Below are 25,516 nucleotides of genomic sequence, written 5' to 3'. Positions count from 1 at the left end.
GTAAGTGAAGTAAATCAAAGAAGCGCCTAACTAGTCAATTAAGGAGCATTAATTACAGTAAAGTGATAAGTGAAAGAAGCACCTAACTAGTCAATTAAGGAGCATTAATTACAGTAAAGTGATAAGTGAAAGAAGCACCTAACTAGTCAAATAGAGTTACAGTATAAACACTGATAGTTTTGTCTTTACAGGGAAATGGGTTGGTTTAAGGGCGTGTTCACACTTGGCTGGATTCAGCCAATTTTCTAATTACCAACGTTGACATGTTCTGAGTTTGGCTCGTTTCGAGTCCATTTGGCAGGTTCGTTTCCTGACAATATGTAGGGTGGCCAACTCTCATGCATCTGGTTAGACAGTCACACAAGAAATCTTCTGGCAAATCTATATTATTCAATTATAATCCTATAATTAGCTACCTCTAGTCTTGGGTAGCTTGCAAACATTATTATGGCAAGCTGTTTTCATTAATTCATTTCTAGAGGATCACAAATTCAGTTTTAACTAGTTAGAATGCAAAATCTTGATATCAGAAATTCAATTTTAACTAGTTAAAATGCCAATTCTTGATATCAAAAATTCTATTTTACCTAGTGAGATTCAAAATGTTTTTCTCATTTATTCCAATGGGAGTTTGAATTTGAACAAGTTAAAATGTCAATTTATGATATCAGGATATGCATAGCTATTGGGATTACCCCGACCTGCAGAACTGTCCTAAACGTGGAAATGAGTTGCGTTGTGAACCTGTGGTCGATTACTTTTCCTCAATAAGTTGAAATTGAATTTGCGAACTGAATTCAGATTAAACTAATAAACTCAGATTGAGTTTTTTTAATGCGACAACTGCATATTCAAGTATACACGATTCATATTCAGTTTCTAGTAGCACAAATATCAGCCCATAGAGGTAGCCCTCAATGGCCACCACAGGTATCTCGATGGCGGGTCTCCCCACTCGTAGATTAGTTTGCATCCTTCCCGTGTCAAGTCCAGTTAAGATGGAAAGTTCCTCTACCCTCTGTGAGAGCAAAAGCAACCTATCAAACACATCTATTGCTGATACCCGATTGTTTTCCATGTCATCTGCTAAGGCACAAATACTTGCTACAGGCTCTTCTGTCGCTATTACTCTCTAAACGAACAAGTCCATTGAATGCTGGTGAGGCCCTAAACAAGGAAGTGACGTCGTTAATGAAGGTCCGCCTTGATGAGCGGTCTGACAGTTGGGAATTGCAAATTGAGTTTTCTTCCCCAACATGCAATGCAATTGCCGGGGACGCCATTGCATTTGAATAAAGTGGCAAAAAACCCATGGCAATACGCAATGCAATTCAGTGCCTTGTTATTCTATTTATTATTCAAAATATTTTGAAATTAATTAAGGATTGCATAAGCACTTTGCACATTGAATTGCCGATTGCAAAATGTATTTAAAAATTACACGTTCAGATTAAATATTGAAATGACAAATGCATGCTCTGATTGAATATTGAATTGCCAATTGCATATCATCAGTTTTATTTCATATTCCTCGACCTATCAAAGGCAGCGTAGGGCACGCAGGCCAGTCCAATACCCGTACCCTCTTCTTCTGCAGCCACGCCTTTGTAATGTGTACAGAATGTGTTTTTGCATTGTCTTGTTGAAAAATGCATGGATGTCCCTGAAAAAGATGTCATCTTCACGACAGCATATGTTGCTCTAAAATCTGTGTACTTTTTTGCATTAATGGTGTCATCACCATTGATTTCAACAAGGCCTGCCTATTAGACACAGTGTTTTCCATTAAACACCAAAAGGTGGATGAGTGCTGGATGTATTTATCATTTATGTCTGCATCTAAAAAGAAAGGCCTTTTCCACGTAAAAATGTAAATTCATAGACGTAGCTGCAGCAAAGAGAAATCACTGAAGAGTCTCTCCCAGGGATATTACCTTCTATGGCGCCGGTGAGGACACTCAGAGTGCTGCCGCTTATTTTCTTCTGAGCTTGCTCCTCCAGGTACACGATGCTGGGCACTGATCCTTTGGAGCATTTCTCCTCTTTGTCCTTACCATCACGGAACTGTACAGTCCAGATACATACACAAGAACAACAAGAATTCTGAAAATTTTGACAAATAAATACAGCAATGAAAATTGACTTAGAAAACATAGAGCATAATAGATAATAAATAATAATAATAATAATTATTATTATTATTATATTCACCTATGTGCCAATAGAACGTTATTAAAAAGGTCCTCCGATGTGGCGCTTTGATTCTAATTCAATTTTTTTTATAATTTAACAATTATTAGAATATGGATAGGACAACAAAATTTGGTTCTTCTAAACATAAAACGTTTTGGCATTAACTACTCATTTAACTTGTTTTTTTATATACAAACATTGCTGTGTGTGTGTGTGTGTGTGTGTGTGTGTGCTCTCTGCATTCCATGTTCTGAACCACAGAACCACAGGAAAACCACAGAATACAGCTGCCTCAAGAGAGCTGTATTCTATGGTTTTGTGCTGGCTACTACAGAGTACGAATAAACTTGCCCATATCCAGGATAATGGCTCTCTGTGAGTCTACACTGAGTATTTAAAGTAACAGTAATTACTGATGAAGTAATATCTGTCTATTCTGTATTTATGTGGTGGTGCACCGCTGCTGAATTACACGGGAAAGTCACAGCTCTCCACTCGTTTGCCACGTACTGAAGCCACCTTAGCTAACCTAACCAAATAGGTACGTAATATTATAATCAGACTCGCGGGAGCTCTCTAAGCCATTATACCCATGAGGCTCATGTTTACTAGGGCTTCAGTAGCCATCCTCTGTCGGTAGGGTACATCACCTACTCCTGTTACTGTTACCTGGAGCTCATCTATGCATATTTTTGCAGTAGCCACATTAGAACAACACCCTACTCCACATATTGCAAAATGTATAATTGAGTGTGTATTTGAGCTGGGCAAGAAGAAAACTGGCAGACAAGGAACTGACTTGTGAAGCAAAGAGAAATCACATGAAGAGTTTATATAGATACCTCTGTGTGTGTGTGTGTGTGTCTAGTTGCCTCTTTCACAGTTACCCACCTCCTTACTAGTTGAGATATTGTTGAGGATCTGCCTGGACATAACTCTGCCATTGCAGCTCTTTGCAACTTCACCGGCATCTCCAACACTGCACTCATCATCAGCAAAGCCATGTTCTGAGGCACCATCTGTTTTATTGGACCTTTTGCTGGCTAGTGATATCTTGCTGTTTTGCAGCTGTCATTGAGCACAAAAGTGAAAAAGTGGTAAATCAATGCCTACTGAGATGCACAGTGCACACCATTCAGACTTAATGGATGAAGGTAACACCCCAGTTTATACCTCTACATTTATCTGTGATTTGTACTGAATACCAGAGGTGGAGATTTGAGATCCAGAGAGTACAAATCCAGACCAAGATTTTGTTTCAACCAACCTGTTGAATATAAAGAGTCACAGTCACAAAGTACTCAACCGATTGGTTGAAATAAAATCTTGGTCTGGATTTGTACTCTCTGGACCTCAAATCTCCACCTCTGCTGAACACACACAGCATTATGTATTTCATTAAAGAAATATAAGCCATTATTGCTTCATATTGCACTCATCTACCTTTTAGCACTGCCTATAGTCTCCCTTACTTTGACTAATTGCATTTATTTCCCCTACTTCTCCTGGGGGGAGCTGCCTGGAGACCTCAATCTATCAAGATGTCCAGCACACCCTGCTACATGTGACGTCGCCACTACCAATGACGACCGTGCATCCAGCTCGCCGTTCTGCCTGTGTCATCTTCCATGTATGACCCGCTCCCTGCCTTCTGGCTGCCTGCCGATTGGAGGGAGCGGTGGCACCGGCTTGTCATCTCCCCCCTACTCCCCGTTTGTGTCTCAGATTTAACTGTATTTGACTCTCCCTGCCGCCCCCTGGAGGATGGGCTCCCCCTTTGAGTCTGGTCCCTCCCAAGGTTTCTTCCTTCTGGGGAGTTTTTCCTTGCCACTGTCGCCTATGGCTTACTCACTGGGGGCTTTGGGTGGGGATGCTGTAAAGCGCTTTGGGACAATGTAATGTTGTGATAATGCGCTATACAAAAATAAATTTGTTGTTGTTGTTATTTGTGAGCACTGCTTATGCTTGCTAACCTGGCTCTCCTGATTCTTGAGCTGCTCCATAAGCCTTTCATACTCCTCTTCCTTTTCCCTGGCCTCATCCAAGGTGGCCTGATGCTGTTCATCATAGGCCATGGCCACCACAGCCAAGATCAGGTTAATGAGGTAGAAGGACCCCAAGAATATGACGAATACAAAGAAGAGCATGTATGTCTTCCCTGCAGCACGCAGCGTCTGCAAAAGACAAAACCTTTCTGTACTACAAGAAAAGACAAGTATAGTAGTTAAAGTCATTATGTATGGATGCTAGCTGTGAAACAATTTAAATAGCTTATGACAGTGGAAAGCCTTACATATTTTCATCCCTTTATTTAACATATATAACTACATAAAAATCTGGAGTACTGGAACTCCCCATGCCTATGACAAGCCAAACTCCAACCAATAACCTAGTAGAGGTCAGGTATTTGCTTGCATACGGAGTGTGGATTTTATCCCTGATTCCTGGAGTTCACATGGATTTCCTCCAGATGCTCCAGTCTCCAAATCTTCCTGTAATCCAGGTGTGTTGGTGTTTCTGAACTGCCTTGGTTTTGTGTGCCCTGTGATGTCAGTTTTGTCCATGGTTTGCGTGTGCCTTTTGTGTCTGCGGAAATACTCCAGACCTACAGTTATCCTGCTTTGGATAAGTAGTTAGGAAATGGATGAATTTTCAACAACAGTATCACAGGAATGAATGGTTCGGTAGGTAGCATTCTTGCTACGTGCTCTGTGAGGAGTTTGGCTTTTATTTTGGAGCTACAGTTTCCTCAGACATTCTAAAGGCAAGCTCAGGTGAATCCGTTACCCTTATTCTCCAATGTTTAACATGTCCAAACATACCTTATCTTGACTTTCCACAGTACAGAGAAAATGACAAACTGTGTTTGCACATTAGAAGCAGTAGAAATGAAACTTCTCATGACATTACAGATGACATTTCAGTCACTATACATCAGCTTTAAAAGAATATTCTGCTTTTTGCTTCAATTAAAAATTTTAATTTAAAATAAATGGCTTCATTTGCTAAGCTACCAATGTTATACGATTGAGTGAAATACATAGCAATATGCTAGTAAAATATATAGCTTTAGAAATGGGTAGAATTTGATTTATGTGGCTTTGAATAATAACACCTGTTAGGAAAATGACATCACTACAAATAAAATTGCAGTAGCTGGCTATGTCAGTCGAAATACAATACTTATGGAAGTGGAGCAGATTGTATTTTCTGCTACATGTTAACAAGTTAAAACAAGTTATATTTTGCTGACAAACACTTTTTTAATGGGTTTGAAAAAACATGTGTCTAATCTATTTGAATAGTTATATGGCTGAATATCTCAGTAACCCTGCCAAGGAATATGGAGTTATATTGCCTAAATTACATGTAAACACAGGAATTAACATTTGACAAGTCAGGAACTTATGCTTCTCTAGAAAGAATATGACTTTACAGCTTTAATGACTGATTGCTGTTTGGGGATCTCAATAGGATGTTTATGTTCGACAATCGGGGTGGAGTATGTCCGTCTAGAAGTACCATCTGGAAAAGGCTCTCCCAGTAGTCCTGTGTCATGAGGCGGAAGGAACACAGAAATGCCCAGCCGAAGGAGTCATATGTAGTGTAGCCGTAATTGGGATTCCGGCCAGCTTTTATGCATGTGTACCCTTCTGGACACTTCCTGTCAACATGGCAGCAATGAGAGTCAGTCTCAACAGCAGCTCTCACAGCCTGTATCAAACCAATCATTCTCCAGCATGGCAAAGAAATATGCTTTCCCTGAAAATGCACAATAAACATGATGTAATCTGTATTAACATGCGCAGTCAAAACATAGCTGGACAGCTTGAAAATGCATTTTGGAACCCCACTCCTGTGGCCCGTATGAAAACCGGTTGATATCTGGGGCCCTCTGCAGAATCCAGTAAGGCTGGAGACATAAAAAGCTCTAAGGCTTGGAATAACACCATGTAGCTCTATTTGTCTTCAAGCTGGTTTTAGCAGAAAGCAGTTGGAATCAGTACCAGAGAGTTAGTGTCAGCTGAGTGCAGTGAGAATAATTTCCAGGTAGTCAGTGTCAGCTGAGTGCAGTGAGAATAATTTCCAGGTAGTCAGTGTCAGCTGAGTGCAGTGAGAATAATTTCCAGGTAGTTAGTGTCAGCTTAGTCCAGTGAGAATAATTTCCAAGTAGTTAGTGTCAGCCGAGTGCAGTGAGAATAATTTCCAGGTAGTTAGTGTCAGCTGAGTGCAGTGAGAATAATTTCCATTGTAGTTAGTGTCAGCTGAATGCAGTGAGAATAATTTCCAGGTAGTTAGTGTCAGCTGAGTGCAGTGAGAATAATTTCCAGGTAGTTAGTGTCAGCTGAGTGCAGTGAGAATAATTTCCAGGTAGTTAGTGTCAGCTGAGTGCAGTATGAATAATTTCCAGGTAGTTAGTGTCAGCTGAGTGCAGTCAGAATAATTTCCAGGTAGTTAGTGTCAGCTTAGTCCAGTGAGAATAATTTCCAAGTAGTTAGTGTCAGCCGAGTGCAGTGAGAATAATTTCCAGGTAGTTAGTGTCAACTGAGTGCAGTGAGAATAATTTCCATTGTAGTTAGTGTCAGCCGAGTGCAGTTAGTATCAGTACCATAGAATCAGAGGTCAGTTAGTATTTGTACCAACAGACCTACCCAGCATCAGACGTATTTCCACAGAGTAGAGCATCTACGGCACCATCCAAAAAGTACTGATTTTCTATTAAATTAAAAATACATAAAAACATTATGCTCAACATAGAAAAATATATCAAATCAAGTGTTTTCCTGGCTATGTAATACCTGTTAAAATGACAAATCTGTAGTGAACTGCTGTGATCATTCACCATAAAACTCTGCTGCAGTTACCACAAAATAAATAAAGATAAGTCACCTGCGTTATTGATGTACTCTAGAAAGTCAAAGGAGGTATTATCGAAGGTACTGTTGGGGAGGGGCCAATAAATGCATTTCTGGCGGAGGTTTCCCATGAAGAGCTGCAGGGCGATGAGGGCGAAAATAGCAAGGGCGAACACAGTCAGGGACATCACGTCCACCATTCTCTTCACTGACTCGATCAGTGCTGCCACAATGGTTTTCAAACCTGCCCAGCAAATAGGTACATGGCTCATGGCATTTTTCGGGTTATGAAAACATTCTCACGTTTCACATTCAACAGCGATGTCATTCACTTACAAGGGGAAAAGTGTGATATACCTACTGTGCCGTGCAAGATTTATCTCTTACAAGACAAACACAAAATACAACGTTGTTGGTGGCTTTAAATGGAACTTTTCCACAAATCTGCAATTAATCTTTAGTTGTTTATATCCAACCAGATTAAAGTTTGTATTCAGCAATATACAAGCATATATTTTTTTTAGTCGGAAACACATACCAGGAACTGCATTGATTGTTTTAAGGGCTCGGAGCACACGGAACGCCCTTAGAGCTGACACATTGCCCAGATCGATAAACTCAGTGATATACCTGTGAACACAACCGAAATACATATAACCATGCAGTTCATGTTGAATTCAGTCAAATTTCTACAAAAGTCTCATCAATTTTGTTTGGTCTATGTTTATATTAGGATAAGTGCCCACAGGGTGTATACAAAAATCCTGAATTTACATTTAAACCCTTTTAATACTTTCTTAATATTTTTTTAAACCAACGCAACACTGAGTAGCGACAGCTTTAATCGGCAACCTTTCTAACTTTTACACTGATGTTGAGATTTATAACACTACATACTCTTGGCCAATACAACACAATTTAAAAATAGAACATGGGTCAACAGAATAGATTTAGAGACTCGGTGATTTTTAACATATCTTACATTGGCAACTCCTTACTTGAAGCAGTCTACATAAGGGTGACATGTAACCGTCATAAGAATGACATGACACATGTCATGCACATTAATGACACATTATTGATGTTTATGACTGTTGTCATAATGTGTCATTCAGTTCCAAAAACCAAATGACACATTATGACAACAGTGATGTTTATGACATGCCAGTTGTCTGAGATTTTGCATTCACCCATGTCAACGATATGTTTGGCGGTCTGGGAGTTTGGGGAGTTTCACAAGCCAGCCAATATCCAGTTCAGTGCGCAAAATGGTTGAGATGTCTAACGACCAATGAATATAGAACACCAAAGCACATGGAAAGTAAAAACCAACCTATTGTGGAAAGTGAATCACCTACAAACACACATAGATTACCAATCTACTCTGAATTCATAGAGATGATTGTACTTTATATTTGACAGTACTGGCTTTTCTAAAAGACAATTTACATAGCTGAGATGCTGTGTAGGCAAGGGGTTTGGGAGCTGTGCCTTTATCTGGAAAGTCAGAGACATAAACACTGTGGTTTGGATTGTAAGGCCTTAACCTCAACTGCTCCAGTGGTGCTGAACGCTGACTGGGCATGATCTAGTTCCTAACCTTTGTCACTTTTATGCCAATTTGGGCAAAACTGCTCAATAAAAATAACTTTGCATCTATTTTTGGTTTTGTCAACCTTTAGATGAGCGATGGCAGAAGCATGTCAATGAAGCCCAGTAACAGATCCCAGTCCCTCTATAGACAATTTAAGGCCCTCCCAGACTGACTGGAAAATACAGGTCCTTCATCAGCCTCTTGGTCTTCAGACAATGTGAATTTATCCAGAAACCTTCAAAGAAGAGTGTGCAAGGGAAACTGTACTATACACCTGGACCTAAGACTGAAAGGACAACAGAACTGCATGACTATGGTTTCCTCAGTGGAAGCATTACTTTTTAATTTTATATACTCTTAACCAGAAGTGGACTAACTTCTCTGGGGGCCCTAGGCTGACATGGGTAGGGAGCCCCCCTAAGGGGGCCATTCGAGCTATTTTTTGGAGCATCAGTAATATGCTAATCAAAGGGTGGGGTGCCGGCGGTAAAGCTCACTGATCAGGGTGGGGAGGAAGTGCCACCAGAAAAATTTGCTGATCGGGGAAGGGTGGTATCGCGTTAGTGGATCAATTGGCCAAATGTAATGTTTCCTAAGTTAATCTTGAACTTTTGCATACGTTCATTTCACTTTACATCTCAGTTTAATGTGTTTGCAAGAATGTAATGGAAAGCTTGGATAGATAAGTACTGACAAAATATTGGTATTCTGGTGAAGAGACCTACATCATAAAGTTCTAATTCTAATTCGACGCAGTAAATTGTGTAATACTGTAAAATACTGAAATAATATCTGTTATCCCATCCAAGTACTACTACAGAAGCACTTATGGAAAACGTGTGGATATTATCCCAGCATATTACATTACAACTAGGGATGCTCCTTTTGACCGTTTAACCGTTAACCGAAATAATTAATTTTGACCGAATATTACTATCAGTTAAACGGTTTAAAATGTTTTTATATATATTTTAATTATTAGTAGTAGTATGAAGTTTTGTGACATCTCAGCTGAAGATCACTTTTCACGTTCTAAATACACTGGGTTTGAATCGGCGACTGTGATTACAGGCACACAGGCTTAGCCCACTGAGCCATGAACACAGCTACGAGCTTTGCTGCTGAAAATGGAAACATTGGCGCAAAGCTTCAGTGGCAGAGACGTATCCGTGTGCTATATTGTAGCCGATCGGTGTAAACACTACCCAGACATGTGCTCTTGTTTTATTTCGGTTACAATGGGCGTATTCACATATTTCTTTATCCAATACTAACTGTCGGATTATCATGTTGTTATCATGCGAATAGCGCAATTTGCAAGTGGGAAGGCGATCAGAGCTGCTTCGAGACGCAGACGCTTAAGTCAGTCACTCTTGTTCTTTCTATTCGTATCACGAAGCTATAAAAATATATTTAGTTTCTACCTATATATATATTTGAAAAGTAGACCGTCCAAGGTTTCTGAGGGTGTTTTTTAAATGTGTATATGATAAAACCTCGCAGAGTTATTTAAATGGTTTGGCGAAATTTCTGTCAGATCACGCCGGCGGGACCGCCGACCCCAGAGGAATTTAATATTCTAATCTAATCAGTTAACGGTTAATGTTCGGTTAACGAACGGCGGTTGTCGGTTGGGAAAATTAATCGAAATGAGCATCCCTAATTACAACTTTTAGATAATTGTGAGCAATTCTAATGTCACAAAATCAGTGTATCTGAAACATTCCAGCCGTTTTTGTATTTTTCATTAGGTTGATAAACATTATAGAACTAAAATCCATTGTTATTATAGAAATAAAACACACATATGGAACTTGTGAAAAAGCAGCATGTTAAACCTAGAAATATTTGAGATATAAATTATGGATTAGAACCATATATTGTAATATATAAATCCAAATACATCTAACTCAAATATATTTCACAGAAATACACACTGGAATGCTGGAGTATGTCAGTATCCTGCTTTACACTCTTTGCGTGTACAGTTGGCTCTAGATTAACATGAGTAAATGTAAAAGGACTGAAAACTGCAGTTATATTATCATTAATTACTGTACCACGTCTTCAAAGCCTAAGTGTCCATGACCCTCAAGCAGATGTTTCTCTAACAGGAAAAGTGACAAGATGAATACTCACGCCATGCTGATCACAATGAAGTCCAGCCAGTTCCATGCGTCTCGAAGGAATGTAAAGTCACCAACAAAAAAGCCTCTTGACAGCATTTTGACTGTCGCCTCAAAGGTATAAATACCAGTGAACCCATACCTACAAAACAAGACATTTCACTGTCATCTTTGCTTATATGTAAGTCACAAACACCATTGTTTACTAATATTGTTGTTGTTATTATTATTATTATTTGTCTTCTTTTCTGAAATCGTCAAAAGCCACCTTGACTGGTACATTAATGGCCAATGAGTATATGAGCAACAGCAGGGAAATGCAAGGGAGCAGACAAAAAAAAAACAACTTACTCCAAGTCTTTACTCCATGGTGGTGGGTCGCTCAGCGTCATGAACACACAGTTGGCTATAATGGTTGCCATGATGACCATGGTGAAAACCTTGATACAGAGTTAAAGGACACACATCCAATTTGTGCACCCCATTCCTGCTGGGCAACTTAGTCTTAAATTAATTAGTTGTAAACTACCATAAAATTGATTCCTATGAGAAGAAAAACAATCTGTGTTTCAAATTTTAATAACTACACATGCTCACACAACAAGTTTAACGTGAAGGATATGGATGTATAAGAATTTTGATGGCTATTCTCCTAACAATACTCAATGGGCTCAGCATGTAAAAGGCTGGTTCAGCATTGAACCTGTTGATTACATTCCCTCTGCTGATGACAATGAAGGTCTGTAAGACATAAAGAAGATGTTTAGAATCAGAGATACAGGACAAGTGCAATTTATGCAGGTTTGTTTTGAACAATGCATCATATTTCATCTCTACCACCAATACATTGAAATATATTTTTAACTGTACAACATCTTTACCTGGATCTATTCCTTCACATCACATATGGTTGAACCAAGCCAAATACCACACCCTTCTGCCACATTTGCTAACATCACAATTCATTCAGAGTTGGCTGTTCATTACCTGAATCCAATTTTAAATGCAACTGGTCCTCTTGAAACTTGTTAGAAAGCATTTATAAATAAGGCAACAAAAGTCATGATTACTTTGCTTTAGCAATTTTTTTTATATTTTGGTGTATACAGGCCTGTCTAACAGAAACAATGCATGTACAGTGCTACAGACATTCCTTGATAGTTCCCATTAGAGTGGTGGTGTCTGCATGGTTGCTATGGATACTGTCACATTACTTGTGTCTTGTTGATGCTGTTAGATGTAAGATACTGGGCATGCTGGGTGTTGGTGTGCATGGTGAGCGTGGTGGCAGGCGTGGGTACAACCAGAGGGTGAGCTTACAGAGCTTATGCTCTGAATGTTCTTACTAAAGCTCAGGTAATTTTAGTCACTCTTACAGGCAGTGTCACCATCTTATGATACACTACAGTTATCCTCAGACCATAGAACCACCCGTCATGCATTCTGAACTGACTCTCTGTGTGCTATAGTAGTCGTCCATTTCTTCCAGGGGAATATTCATAAACTCTGGTGGTGTTTCTCCATAGATCATGGGCAGGCTCTTGCCAGCCTCCAGGTCCCTGCTGGGCCCAACTGTCTCTTCCTCAGTCTCCTCAGGAGGCGGTGCTTGGTTCTTTTCCTCGATCCGCTTCTCAATCTCAGCCAGGGACTCCGCGGTGAAGGGATGGAAGACATCAGCGATATTGAGGAGGCTTGCCATCTTTGCATTGCAAAGAGCTTGCACCACTCCAGGATTTTGCTATAATAAGCTGCATGGAAACAGAGGGTAAAATGGCAACATGGTCAATGGGGGGGGGGGTACTTTTCAAAATTCCTGTCTGCTTATGCAGTTTCCAGTGTTATTGACATTAAACTGTAAAATGGTGTTTCCCAACCCAGCCCTCGTGGGACCCCAGACAGATGACGTTGAATGTTGTAATCTCTGGAAATGTTTATGATGTAACCCGTCATGCTTATCATGTCTTTAATTAAATCACTGATTTCCTGGCCCTGAAACCATTCTTGACTTACCAAATACTGGCTGACCTTACAAAGTCCCTAACAAGCAATGATTAAGGTTAATTTTGTTGTCTGATACCTTTGAAGCGATGGCACACTGGATTGTGATTTGGATGATTTCCAAATCTACTGAATCCACCCTGTTATGTATATAATAATAATAATAATAATAATAATAATAATAATAATAATAATAATTATTATTATTATTAATATTTCCCATGGGGAAATTCTCTTTATGCCTCCCCTACCTTGCTCTTTGTAGGTGAGAGCAAGCTGGCCACAAAGGGCAGCCACCCATAAGAGCACTCAGAGAGCTGGAGGTTAAGGACCTTGCTTAAGGACCGGCAGATGTACCAAGGCCAAGCTTGAACCAGCGACCTTCTAATCACAGGCACAACAGCTTAGCCCACTGAGCCACTCACCCAGGGGGCTAAGCAGCTCTTTCTCACTGACTACAATTTTTTTGTTTTAAATTACAGGGATTCAAAGCTAATCCAGAAATTTGAGTACGGTAGAGTTTTAATTTTTGAATGGTTGCTGGATTGATTTGGCCAATGAAATATCACCCCAAGAGACATTACTCTAAATGTAGTTCTGGACTCACGGAAGTAATCCGTTCCACAAACCCTTATGTAAGTCAAATTTTATGCAAGTTGGATTTACCCCCCATAGTATTCGAGACACACACAGCAAAAACACACATAGGCTAAAACCATACTAGCAATATGCACTGAAGAACACATATTAAATGAACAAAATGATACAATTTAAATATACTTTCATCGTATATATTTAGATTTTTTTGTGTAAAAAACACTATTTACTAGAAATTAATGTAATGGCACATTTCATACAACGCCATTTAATTGGGATATTATTTGTAATCGTTATACCTGTATGAAAATATTATTATGGGTTTTTATATTCCTGCCACATGTACACATATAGTGACTGTGTGTGGTCACCCTTTTGGGGGCCCTGTGAGGACAGCACTTTAGGGTAGGGTGTGAGACACAGGTTTCACACCCACAGACACGCACACAACACACACACACACACACTCGCACACACACACACACCCAGCTGTTGCTGGCAATCACAGCAAGGTGTCAGGTTGCACAGTCCCGGCTGCGACTCTGCCCATTCCGGGTTTGCTGAGACTTTGCGCCCCCTCACGCGGCACCAATAAACAGACCCGTGTGCCAACTTCGCTCACAAAAGGACCAGCCCATTTCAACCTGCCGCCGCACTACCGCTCGTCTGGCTGCCCTCTGGCTCCCCTCTGGCTGCCCTCTGGCTGCCCTCTGGACCCCCAAAACCACCAGCTTCTGCCAGTCTCCTGCCAAATATGGACATCTGTGCAATTTTCCCACAACTATTAAACTTCACTGTGCCATATTTGTCGACGATTAACCCCCCCCCAATAGGGTTTCTGCTCTTATTTTAAGACACTCTCATATGCTTCAAGTGGGGGTAGGGAGGGCATCTAGTGTCAGATTTTTATATATACATATATATACTTACTATACTATTATATATATACTTACTATAAACTTTAGAGGGTGCTTTGGTTTAGGAAATAAATTGAATGCACAACAGTTGGCTTGACCTGCCCTATAAAAACAGGGTCGCTATAAGTGATTAACTTGATTTCACTGGTTTTTTAATTAGTACCAGCCTTTTGCATCACTATTTAAAGCTTTAAAATAGCAGCTGGTGTCTTAAGTTATGTTCATATATAGGAAAGAGGGGCTAACAAACAGCAACCAGAAACAAATTTATGAACAACAAGGATAAGCAAATTATAGCAGCGCTTCTGAATGTCTGTTGCAAAATATGGGTACAGAACCATAAAGTTAAATATAACTTGTCATCAGTCTAAGTTGGTTTTAAACATTTTAACTTGAAAATAACTAGTTGTCTTAAAAATGTCAAGGTAAAAAAAAAACTGCAAAATTCAGTTACTTCTTGTTCACCACTGCAAAGTTACATTAAAGATTTCACAGCCTACTTTTCAAACCCAGGAAATAGTGAAGAGTAATCGACCAAGCACTTCCTGTAGTGAGACATCTTAATATACTCGATTTTATACCATTCACTTTCATCAGTCATACCTAGCTGATAACCTTGATAACCAAAGCAAGACTGCGTCAGATTTGTTTCCATTACTGAACAGCTAACAGTCACTTTCTCATTCCACCAATGTGTGACATTTCGATTCTGCCAAATCACCCATCATTAATGATGGAGAATCACAAGGGACCATGACTTCAGAGCTCAAAAGAGCCAAATACTAACTGAACCACGGATAGCCACCAGTTAGAACCAGTATCCTATAGGTACTTGAAACCCACTAGGCAGCCAGTATGCACTGGCCCATACCTCTTTTGAGCAGTACCAGTGTGTCCTGACAACAGGACATTATTGGTCATAGTCAGATGACATTATCCATAGTCAAACCATGACCTGAGCTGTCTACATATACTAAGACTGTTAAAAAAGACATTAGACCATTCAAAGCAGGGCGGCTCATATATCTCATGACAGTGTGTGAACTTTACCTGCTTATTTATACAAATAACTTAATTTAGAGAAGAGGCTCACACCCATGCAAGCTATAAATAATCATGCTAATTCCAGATGCATTTATTGATCAAATAGCTGTTACTACCATCCCAATTCTGGAATTTATATACCCCGCCATCTTTCGTCCACTTAGTCAGTACTGGATGCACATCCACCCATCTCTCCATCTTCCAAATACTTATTCAGCATAAGACTGTGGGGAAAATGTATATACCATGGATTTATTTCATTTTTAAAAGCTTCTGTTCATTTTAAATGATACGCTGTGGAAAAACTAAGAATGTATTCATCATGGTAATTCCTTTACTTTTACATAAATATATGTATATAGTCATAGTTATCTACTAAAAAGCATAATGAAGGCTTTCTGGTCTAACATAACTAGTATTATGCCTTGTAAAGAAGTCACTGAGATCTGACTATGCACTAAATGACAAATATGGACAAATATACCTTTTATTGAAACTAATAGTTTACTGGGACCTACTAGCACTGTCCCCTCCCTCCCCAACACAACAAATGATCATATATCAATAAGCCTTGTGTTCTAGTCCTGGATAATCAGTTGTAAGACTGATGGATGTATGGATATAATAAAGTCACCCACCACCATTTTTGCAGCATAATAGATTTTATACTTGATATTTTTTTTGTTTTAAATTAATATTTATAGTTCGCATCCTTCTGGGATTTTAGGTCTACTGATTTGGCTTATATTTTTCTGCTGACCTTATTGTGCCAAGATACCTGTCCCATGTTAGCATTTACTTTTCTTGGATTCTTTTTCCTAAAAGGCAGATCTAAACCATAAATGAAAGAGAGTAGTGCCACATTTCTAGGCATATGCCTTTTAACCTGTTCATCACCTTGTCTTTCGTCTGGCGGCCCAGCCTAATGCACTGTGCACGCTTGTGTTCTGCTTTAGCTGCCTCGCCTATCATGTGATGTGTCTATGCCCCTTTTTACTCTCCCTGAAATTCACATAAACACTCACCTAATTCAGGGAAGTGGAAAGCCCATGGCCAGGAGGCACAGGGCACCTAGCAGGGTAATACTTGGATGGCATGTCAGCCCATCAAAGGTCATGCACGCACACACACAAACACATACACACACGCACGCACATGCGTGCGCACACGCATGCATACACAAACACACACACACACATACAGAAATATGCGCATGTGTGCACACATGCACACACACACACACACACACACACACACAGAGTCAAACTGGATGCCTTTCAACTAAAGGAGGAAGAAAATGTGCAAAACAGATGATTTCTACATAGAAGTTAATAATTACCAGTGTTGGTGCTTAAAAAATTAGATTAATGGCTGGTAAGTTTCTGGAGAGGCTGCACGATCTAAATCCAGGCCCTTGGACCAAGTTCAAAGAAAAATGCCTTCAAAGCTAAATGTCAGATGAGCTTTTTGAGAACCATAAAGTTTCTGCTAATATTTCAGCAATTAATTATGTAAGCCACACACAAGGGTACTGTAAGTCAGGTCAAACTGCACACTTTCATTGCTCCAAAGAAGCAGATTGTTGTATTGCACAGATCCAAATATGTTAAACATACATAATAACTGATAACGAACCCAAAACAGAAAATCCACCTCTTAAACTTGTCCATGCCCAGCTGTCACCAAAGTCATCATACCTTAATTTCAAAATGGAGTGATGGAATAGACAAACTAAATAATCCATGTAGCGCATTCTTTTCACACTAAACTGGTAAACTGCTTAGATTAAACCAAAATAACACATTAACTCACAAGAAGATAATAAAGACTGTATCCTTGAATACTAAAATTCCCTACACTTTGAGCACCTTTTCACCTTTTGCTGACCTGAGGAAAGGACATTGCTGGATAGCCAATTGATCACATGGCTTCCAGGGTAAAGGAAACCCAAAACCAGCATCCCCACACCCACCAGTACATGCGATGCAGGGACACTCACAGACAGCCAGGTGCCCCCACCACAAGCGGCTTCACGCCTATGGTACACAACCCCAAGTGCATGATGGGACAGGAGTATGGTTTTTCACTACACCAGAAAAACATGCTGAATCTATAATTGTCCAAATTAGAGCCCACCACTCCCCCCCCACGTCTCTGCAGGATCACACACCCACCCAATGACTTTACAAAGATCAGGAAGGAGACGTTACTCTAAGTTATACTCTGACCACATGCTCAGGAGTATCACAAACACGAGACCCACAAGCTCTAACCAAACAACCTGTTGCACGACAACATCCTTTATGTATACATATACTGTATATTTAGAATACATATTTCTAGAACTATCTTCAAATAAAGATTACATTACAAAACAAAGCCAAAATTAATATGTCCCTTGACTCAAATGGCTAAATATTAGTTATTTTTACTCATTCCATTCCACTTTTACATGTTAATGACAAAAAAAGACCGCAAAGCACAAAATTATTCTTGGAACGTAATGCACAAATTTGCTAGAGGTAACTCCTCCTTTATTTGTGGGAGGCCGTTTGGTTTTACTCAAAGACACTGCTAACAGACATTTATACCGTTATTTCAAACAAGAGCTTGGGGCAAGTCCAGCTTACCTCTTTGCTCTGATCTGCATAGATTTTGGGAGAGGATGACTGCAGTGAAGCCCTGTTCTATTAATAAAGCACGTGATGAGGTTCAGGTGGAGAAAAATGACTGGAGTGACCAGTGCTGGTCTTTTCCCACAATGATGCAACCCCCTGCCCCCCAGCTTCCACAGCCATAGACACATCTTGGATTCATATTTAAGTGTTCTTTCCGAGGATGGATATGTTTCATGTGTGCTTTGTCATAAAGTCTTTCATTCCACTTCAGATACAGTGATTTATAATGATCTAAACACCTTCGCCAGAGCCTCCAGCTCCTTCTGGCTTCATTTCTAATGAACACACTTGGAATTCTTTTCACATCTGTAATTTTCTTTTCATATAAGCAGACCCAGTATTACAAACACACAGATACATTCACATGGGACTTCCCCATCACATTACCCATCACTGGAGAAAAATAAACAGCATGCCAAATACAACATGCAGTAATGGGCCCAAAACTAATTTTTCAGCAAAGGTATAGACAATTTACGGTACTAACTGTTTTATGTTCCCAAATAATATAGCAAAATAAACATTTACCTATACCTCTTGACTTATCTACGTTAAAACATTTGCCAATGCAGAAAATTACCTCGATTTGGTTACCATGTAAGTCTGCACCACTTATATATCCGCCAGGTTGCATATCTGTAATAGTGAATCAATTACATTTACGGTATTATATGAAGGACCGATGTGCGCATTCGACAGGCAGTTTTGTCCCGGTTCTATTATTTCTTCTGCAAATCCACAGACCAGAATATTTAAAGAACACAAAGATCAGGGCAGGTAAATGGTCGAACAAACAAATCAGTATCGTTTCGAAGCACTAATTGAGTTTATATATAAAGCCAGTATATTTCAACCTAAGGCCTTAATAAGAAAAAAAATGTAGGCTACATAAAACAAGCAGGAAAATAGAAAAAAAAGTACTTCACAAAGTAATCTGAATTTCATTGGGAATCTAGTACTGTTTTAACTTTAAAGATTGCGACAGTCAGAAGGCGCAGAAGAGCAAAAGCAAAAAAACAAGTCAAAAGAAAACTCAAACAGAAACGAATCACACAGATAACAGGAAACAATGGGTTTTACCTTAAATAGTAAAGGTATATTTCCAAAAAGACCAAATAATAGCCTGTTAAGTCTTCAGCCCTGAAGCTTGCGTCCCCCTCTCTGCAAGGCGCTCCGCGTCCCAAGACAGCTGTCTCTGACGCGGGGGGGCCGGGAAGGAAACCTGAGCGCGGCTTCAGGTACGATCATCACTGGGGCCACTCTGCCATTCGGCCGTAAGGCTCGTAAGTTTTAATACAAGTGACTCGCTGTACGTTACTATTGGGACATTGTTTTATTCTGAATTAGGAAATGTGGGGAATATGAAATCAATGCATTCATTTAAAGGGACCCGTCACATTTAAATGTAATTTAAATAGACCTGCCAGAAAATATTTTTTGTCTATGCAACTCACATTTTCCGGAGCTAATTTTTGCTATTCAACAGTTAGGCGTTTCAACTATTACTTTTACATTGTCTTGTGTGTGTGGTTTTAGTAATAAATGCGTTTTAAGCGCACGTTTTTAGTAGGCTACCCGTTTGGTTTTGAAGCCAGAAGCTCCATCTTAACTGTAAGTCTCTGCACAGCCCCCCTCCCCCACGCTTTAATCCAGTAAACTTTAGTCGCTGTGACAGCATGTACGCCTGTATGTACTTAAAATGCTGCACTTTTTGCGGATAAAATGTGCGGCACACGGCTTATAGTTATATTTTGGCCGAGATAAATCGTATATATCAATTGAAACTGGATATCAGGTTTTCGAAATGTCAGCTATTCCAACGATCGATTTTGCAGACCATATTTTCATTCAGCAAGTTTCACTTGCACGTTTATGCAGGTTCACCTTATAGAAGTTAGAAGCAACTGTTTTTTAATCCATAGTAGTCAATTACTTGTGGAAATCGCGTTGTTCTCCACATCAGATCTTTCGTAGTGGTCTTTTCCTAGTGGTCTTTTCGTAGTGGTCTTTTATTTTCTAAGTAAAAATACTCCTAGCACCCCACATTTAACTTAATCGTTTAAAATTTATATTAATGGAGAACGCTATTATGTTCATTAACTTAAAAGAAACAAAGATTTTTAAGCTTTAACTAACCATCCATTCCTATGGTGCTTTTCAGTTGATTTTTCGGATATGATTCCAGTGTAATTCATTTATTCACCATCCTAAGTATTAATTTGGCAGATGAGCTGTATCAGGTACCTGTGCTGATGAATGCATCCAATTCTGTAATTCATTATGGCAAAAATAAAATGTGTTACCAGTTAAATAAGGCGACTTTGATCTGACGGCGTCTGGGTCTCTTAAGAACAAGGTCGCGGTTCGAGTACCGTGGCTATCAGAGATTTTATTGTTGAATGCTTAAGAATTGCCCGTAAGAATGATTTTACATGCACACTGATCCTGCACTCTACTCTTTGCAAACTTCGTCTGCACAATAGATACTGTATAACCTGTTCTCATTCGCTATTTTATGCCTTAGCCAAATGGTTTCGGTAGATGGCGCGCTTACGCATAGGATTCGCATGTTTGAACATTTCTTCCTCGGCCGTCGTGAACCGAGCCAAAATCTGTCGTATTCTCTTCACTCCTTACTGATATCCTGTAGGAAAACCCCGAGTAGAAACGCAACCCCCGGCTTGGTCACTTCCTCAGATAATATGTCAACTCTATGAAAATAGAGTTTTCTTGGAAGGAAGCTCTGTATTTCTTGCTCACCGGTAGTATCAATTTAAATTAAGAAACAACAAACACCTTCTCAATCTAACTTTCCCATAGAAAACTGTACAATGGTTTTAATATAGAAAGTAACTGTATGAAGTATATAGCAAATAACTGAAATCATGAACTGAGTTACTTCATGTTCATTAACTCCTTATTCAATCTGGGGTCACAGTGAGCTTGACCTTTTCCTGGGAAACCCAGGGTTCAAGGCAGGCACAGTGCATGAGATGCCTATTCATTAAAGGGCACAGACTCACTTGTTTTCTTTAGCAAATTCACTGTAAGACATACAGAGTTTTACTTTGAACATTTAAATACATATATTACTGACAAGCATGTATAGAAAATTGATGGATACTGCAATTACAATGTATCTGTGACGACTGAATTTACATAAATGAACAATATTTGTGATTTATATGTACAACATCCAAAAATACTTAAGCCCACATGCAAAGTGTACATAGCACATTTGTTTAATATTTTATATAACCGCTGTGACCCGGAATAGGGCAAGCGGTTGCAGAAAATGGATGGATGGATAATTTATATTATTTTTTAACATTTTATATATATAGATACATTGTACCACACATGCATGAAAATAACCAATGTCTTTAAACATGCAAATCGTACTATTATTTATGCTATTAGTATTGTTGGAACAGAGCTGCATTGAATTACATACTGCTCCTCTTCATGTTCAATGTACAGATAAAGGGAATTTCTCTGGCTGTGTAGTGCAATCAGTCTGTTATTAACTGCATAGCTTTCTATAAACAATTTGCATCTCTTCACCACTTTTTAAATTACATGCACTGTCTTAAAGCCATTGAAAAAACGTGATTTGTCCAAACTGTCAAACCACATGCTCATTATTGAATCACAAATGTCCCTTACCTCTCCTAAAGACACAGTACAGTAATGTGAAAGTTCGCCCCTGGAATGAGAAAGCGGAAATGCACATCCACAGAGCTGCTGGGGGCTGTATTCAGGTACTGTGGTTCAACTGTTTAATAATAATAAATGTTTCCTTCCATCCATCTTCTCAAAGATATTTTTTTTGGGAGGGGGGTTTGAGAGAGGAGGTAGGTAGGCAGGGGGGGAGGGGCCGGGAGTCTAGTACAGGGTGCACAGACACACACACACAAATATACATTCCCACACCAGCGAAACTTGTGAACAATGAAAAATGTTACGTATAACCTTTTGTTTAACTAAGCAGAAAAGCACATCCATACATCTTCTGAAACCGCTTATGCTATTCAGTGTCACAGGGGGTCTGGAGCCCATCCAGGAGGCAACAGGCACAAGGCAGAGAGCAACCCAGGATGAGGCACCAACCCATCGCAGGCCACACTCACACACTACTCACTCACACGTGCACACCTACATGCAATCTGGCAACTCGAATTAGCCTCAGCATGTTCTTGGACTGTGGGGGGAAACTGGAGTACCCAGAGGAAACGATGACACGGGGAGAACATGCAGATTCCACACACGGAACCCTGGCAGAGACTCTAAGCCAGACCCCAGAGGGGTGAGGCGACAGTGGTAACCACTGCACGGTGGTGAAAAGCACATATCAGGGAAATTGGAATATATACTCAAAAATCTTAACTATGTATGACATGATGAAGAGATGAATATTCAATAGTTTCTTTGGTTTAAATATTCATTAAAGTCAAAAGGAAGTTTCTAGCTTAATGGTAAAGATGAGGATATTGACCTAGACCATCCACCAGATGGCGATGTACTATAAAGGCACAAAATACAAGGGATTCGACATAGGAAAGCAAAACACTACGGAGGCGTAATGCGTTCACTTGAGAAAAAATAATTCTGCTGAATTAATGACATAATTATCTCGGAATTTCTGAGATAAAGTTTTCATGTAAAAAAAAAAAAATATATATATATATATATATATACATGGTCTGTTTTTTCTGAATTAACCTCATAAACTCTCATTTCGCCTACTTTAGAGCTCAATTTCACTGTAACAATATCACACCTTAGATTAATCCAGTTTTATTTTGGTCTGGGTTTGAAACACTGGGAAATACTCGCAGCTTTAAGTAACATAGATGGCATTGTTATTAGTTTGTCGACTTTGCGCAGGCACCTCAAGGTTTTGCGGTTGTTCAGATGGAAAGCCCATTCTGATCTGCAGGACATTGCAGTGTTTCTCCAGGATCAGTTGGACCAGTATGGCATGCTTCACGGATACAAGATCATGCATCTGAAATGCATTCAGGCTGGCCATGTGGTGAATCAAGAGACAATCACACCATGTGTTTTTTTAATTGAAACGGTATCTGTGTCTGCACTGTCTGACACGCCCCCATTCGCCATTTTAAGTGCATCGCGGATGTAAACACATTTGGTAACGATGTTTCATATTCAGTGTTTTTTTTCTCTACAAAAATGCAACGTTTTATGGAACTTCATCAGTAATAAGTTACTGATTTTCATTCCCAAAAATTTCATTAACAAAACACACCAGCCATTTAGGTGTTTAAGAATGGAAAAAGAGTCAAGAACACCACAAAAATGTCATTGGACATAACTTTATTGGTAATAAATGTTCAAAACAAAATATTAGCGGCAAGCAGGACACAGGCTCGGTATACAACGACTTTATACACATCCTTCCAGGCATCATGTAAAACGTTAGAAACCGTACTTGCAAATGTTAGGTTGGGCATTGGTTTTACAGGGCACAGCACACAGTGACAACCTTATTCAGCATTGCGGCTTATAATCCATGCACGCTAATATACATATACATGCACTGATACACGTGTCATTACAGTTTTGCTGTTTACTTGTCTTTAAAAAGCATTCACTCTGTAACACTACTTTAACACGAGCATATTAATCTATTCTAGCATAGGTTAACCAATGTGAAAATACCAACTTTAGAAGACAAAAAAATGCATATTCAGTAATATTACTCAAACAAAAAAAACATCTTAGTTGCCTTTATGAGAATACCGAGAGCAAACACGCATGAAGGGAGATATCGTGTTGAAAGTGATCTCCTTCCGTCTCATTGTTGCGACCCAGGCCACCCGACGCCTCTTCGTTACCTCCTCTACCTGCTGTCCATATCCTCTTTTCCAAGTGGGAAACCGAAAAAATCTCAGGTTGTAGTCCACCTTTTTTCCATTCCTACCATGTGACTTAGTATGACAGCCTTTCACATACTGTCCCATCTTACAAAAGATAATGCCGGACACAAATGCTCTCTCTTGCGTACGTTGTATACAACCAAAATGGCGATTCGACCCACAATACACTGCGGCCATAGCGAGTGTGACGTCGGCTGACAAAGACCAATTAAAATTTTATTTTATTTTTTTACATGAAAACTGTATCTCCTTAATTCAGAAAAACAGAGCAGAATTATTTTTTTCTCAAGTGAACGCATTACGCTTTCGTATATTACGCCTCCGTACATTTGGTTGTTTCTGGTAAACACTTTTTTTGACTGGAATAGTCATATACTAACCTTTTGCAATATTACCGAATAAAATGGTACGCATTTTCTGTTAGCTTATAAATACAGTATGCAGTGTTGCTCAGTTTCAGTTTTTCTGTTTCCTCCTAAAATTTCTCCATAGCACTTGTTCCTGTTTGCATTAATGCAAATCTCTTTTTTTCTAACACCAAAAAAAGCCTTTCTACACTCCTGCACCTTAGCTCATATGAAGACTTCTGCTTTCACTTTATTGTACTTCTGCTTTCATAATTTGATATTTTTTCATGTTCCTCAGTGAAGAGATATATTTTTAAATTTAATATTAGCCTGGATGAAGTTTTAATGGGCAAAATGTGCATGCACTCCTTGTGTGGTATGGGTATCCTTCCACAGTTCAAAGACATGTTGTTAGGCTAATTGATGTCTATTAAAAAAGTGTGTGTGGATCGGATCTGAGAGTGTGTAACTGGCCTGAGATGGATTAGCATCTCACTCGGGATGTACTCCAGCCTAGGGTCCTCTGCTGCTGGGATAGGCTCCAGGCCTTACATGACCAAAACCAGGATAAGTAGTTTGAAGATGCATGGATGAAATGTGCAATTCTCTGGACTACCAAGAACAGTTATGTGATTCTTGTGGTCTGTCATGTCTTGGGAGGAAACTAGAGTACCAGGAAGAAACAGACAAATGGGGTCCCTGTATATGACAGGATTGCCAACTGTCTCACATCTAGTGTACCAGGCTTTCATGAAAGAAATCTTACGGCGAATCTATATTATTCCATTATAACCTCCTGAGACCCTACCCATTCATTTATGGCCATTGTAGTGGACATGTTGTTTTTGCATCTCTTCACTGATGTAAGGAAACATATTTATTCCTGTTGTACACTGAAGAGGACATGTTGTGAAATTAAAAATAAAAATAAATTTGAAAAAATCTAAATTGTAAAATGTCTCCAAAGACAAATAACCTAAAATTGAAGGACACTTTTTTCCTTGGGTCTCAGGAGGATAAACCTAAAATCAGCTACATCAAAAGTGTTGAGGTAGTTTGCAAACCCTACAACGTAATGAAACTGTCACATACATGGAAATGAGTGCAGACTTGCCTTGAAATGAAAATCTCACTCCAGCCAGCTGACCAAACTTGGCAACCGTGACATGAACCTACGCTACCAATATTTTCGGCATTTTTATTTCTGATGGATTTAAAAAAAGTAAGAGCTAGTGAGTTGTCCCAACAGTGATCTGACTTGTACAC

The 25,516-nt window shown here is 39.4% G+C and overlaps 1 protein-coding gene across 1 annotated transcript in view; it reads right to left on the bottom strand.

Annotated features, from left to right (window-relative positions):
- Positions 1-19,914, bottom strand: part of LOC111856796 (sodium channel protein type 4 subunit alpha A-like) — a 41,868-nt gene extending 21,954 nt beyond the window's left edge. The window contains exons 1-12 of the mRNA XM_023837039.2: positions 19,084-19,914; positions 12,223-12,517; positions 11,392-11,510; positions 11,121-11,210; positions 10,783-10,911; positions 7,588-7,679; positions 7,084-7,293; positions 6,846-6,909; positions 5,716-5,857; positions 4,167-4,367; positions 3,085-3,261; positions 1,935-2,064 (exon numbers count right to left, since the gene is read on the bottom strand). Coding sequence (XP_023692807.1) covers positions 1,935-2,064; positions 3,085-3,261; positions 4,167-4,367; positions 5,716-5,857; positions 6,846-6,909; positions 7,084-7,293; positions 7,588-7,679; positions 10,783-10,911; positions 11,121-11,210; positions 11,392-11,510; positions 12,223-12,468 — 1,600 coding nt within the window. The 5' untranslated portion in view covers positions 12,469-12,517; positions 19,084-19,914. The remainder of the gene's footprint in view (positions 1-1,934; positions 2,065-3,084; positions 3,262-4,166; positions 4,368-5,715; positions 5,858-6,845; positions 6,910-7,083; positions 7,294-7,587; positions 7,680-10,782; positions 10,912-11,120; positions 11,211-11,391; positions 11,511-12,222; positions 12,518-19,083) is intronic.
- Between the last annotated feature and the right edge of the window lie 5,602 nt (positions 19,915-25,516).

This window comes from Paramormyrops kingsleyae, chromosome 5, assembly GCF_048594095.1.
Source record: "Paramormyrops kingsleyae isolate MSU_618 chromosome 5, PKINGS_0.4, whole genome shotgun sequence".
Lineage (NCBI taxonomy): Eukaryota > Metazoa > Chordata > Actinopteri > Osteoglossiformes > Mormyridae > Paramormyrops > Paramormyrops kingsleyae.
The sequence above is the reverse complement of the archived record's forward strand: the minus strand, read 5'-3'. Positions and strand labels throughout refer to the sequence as shown.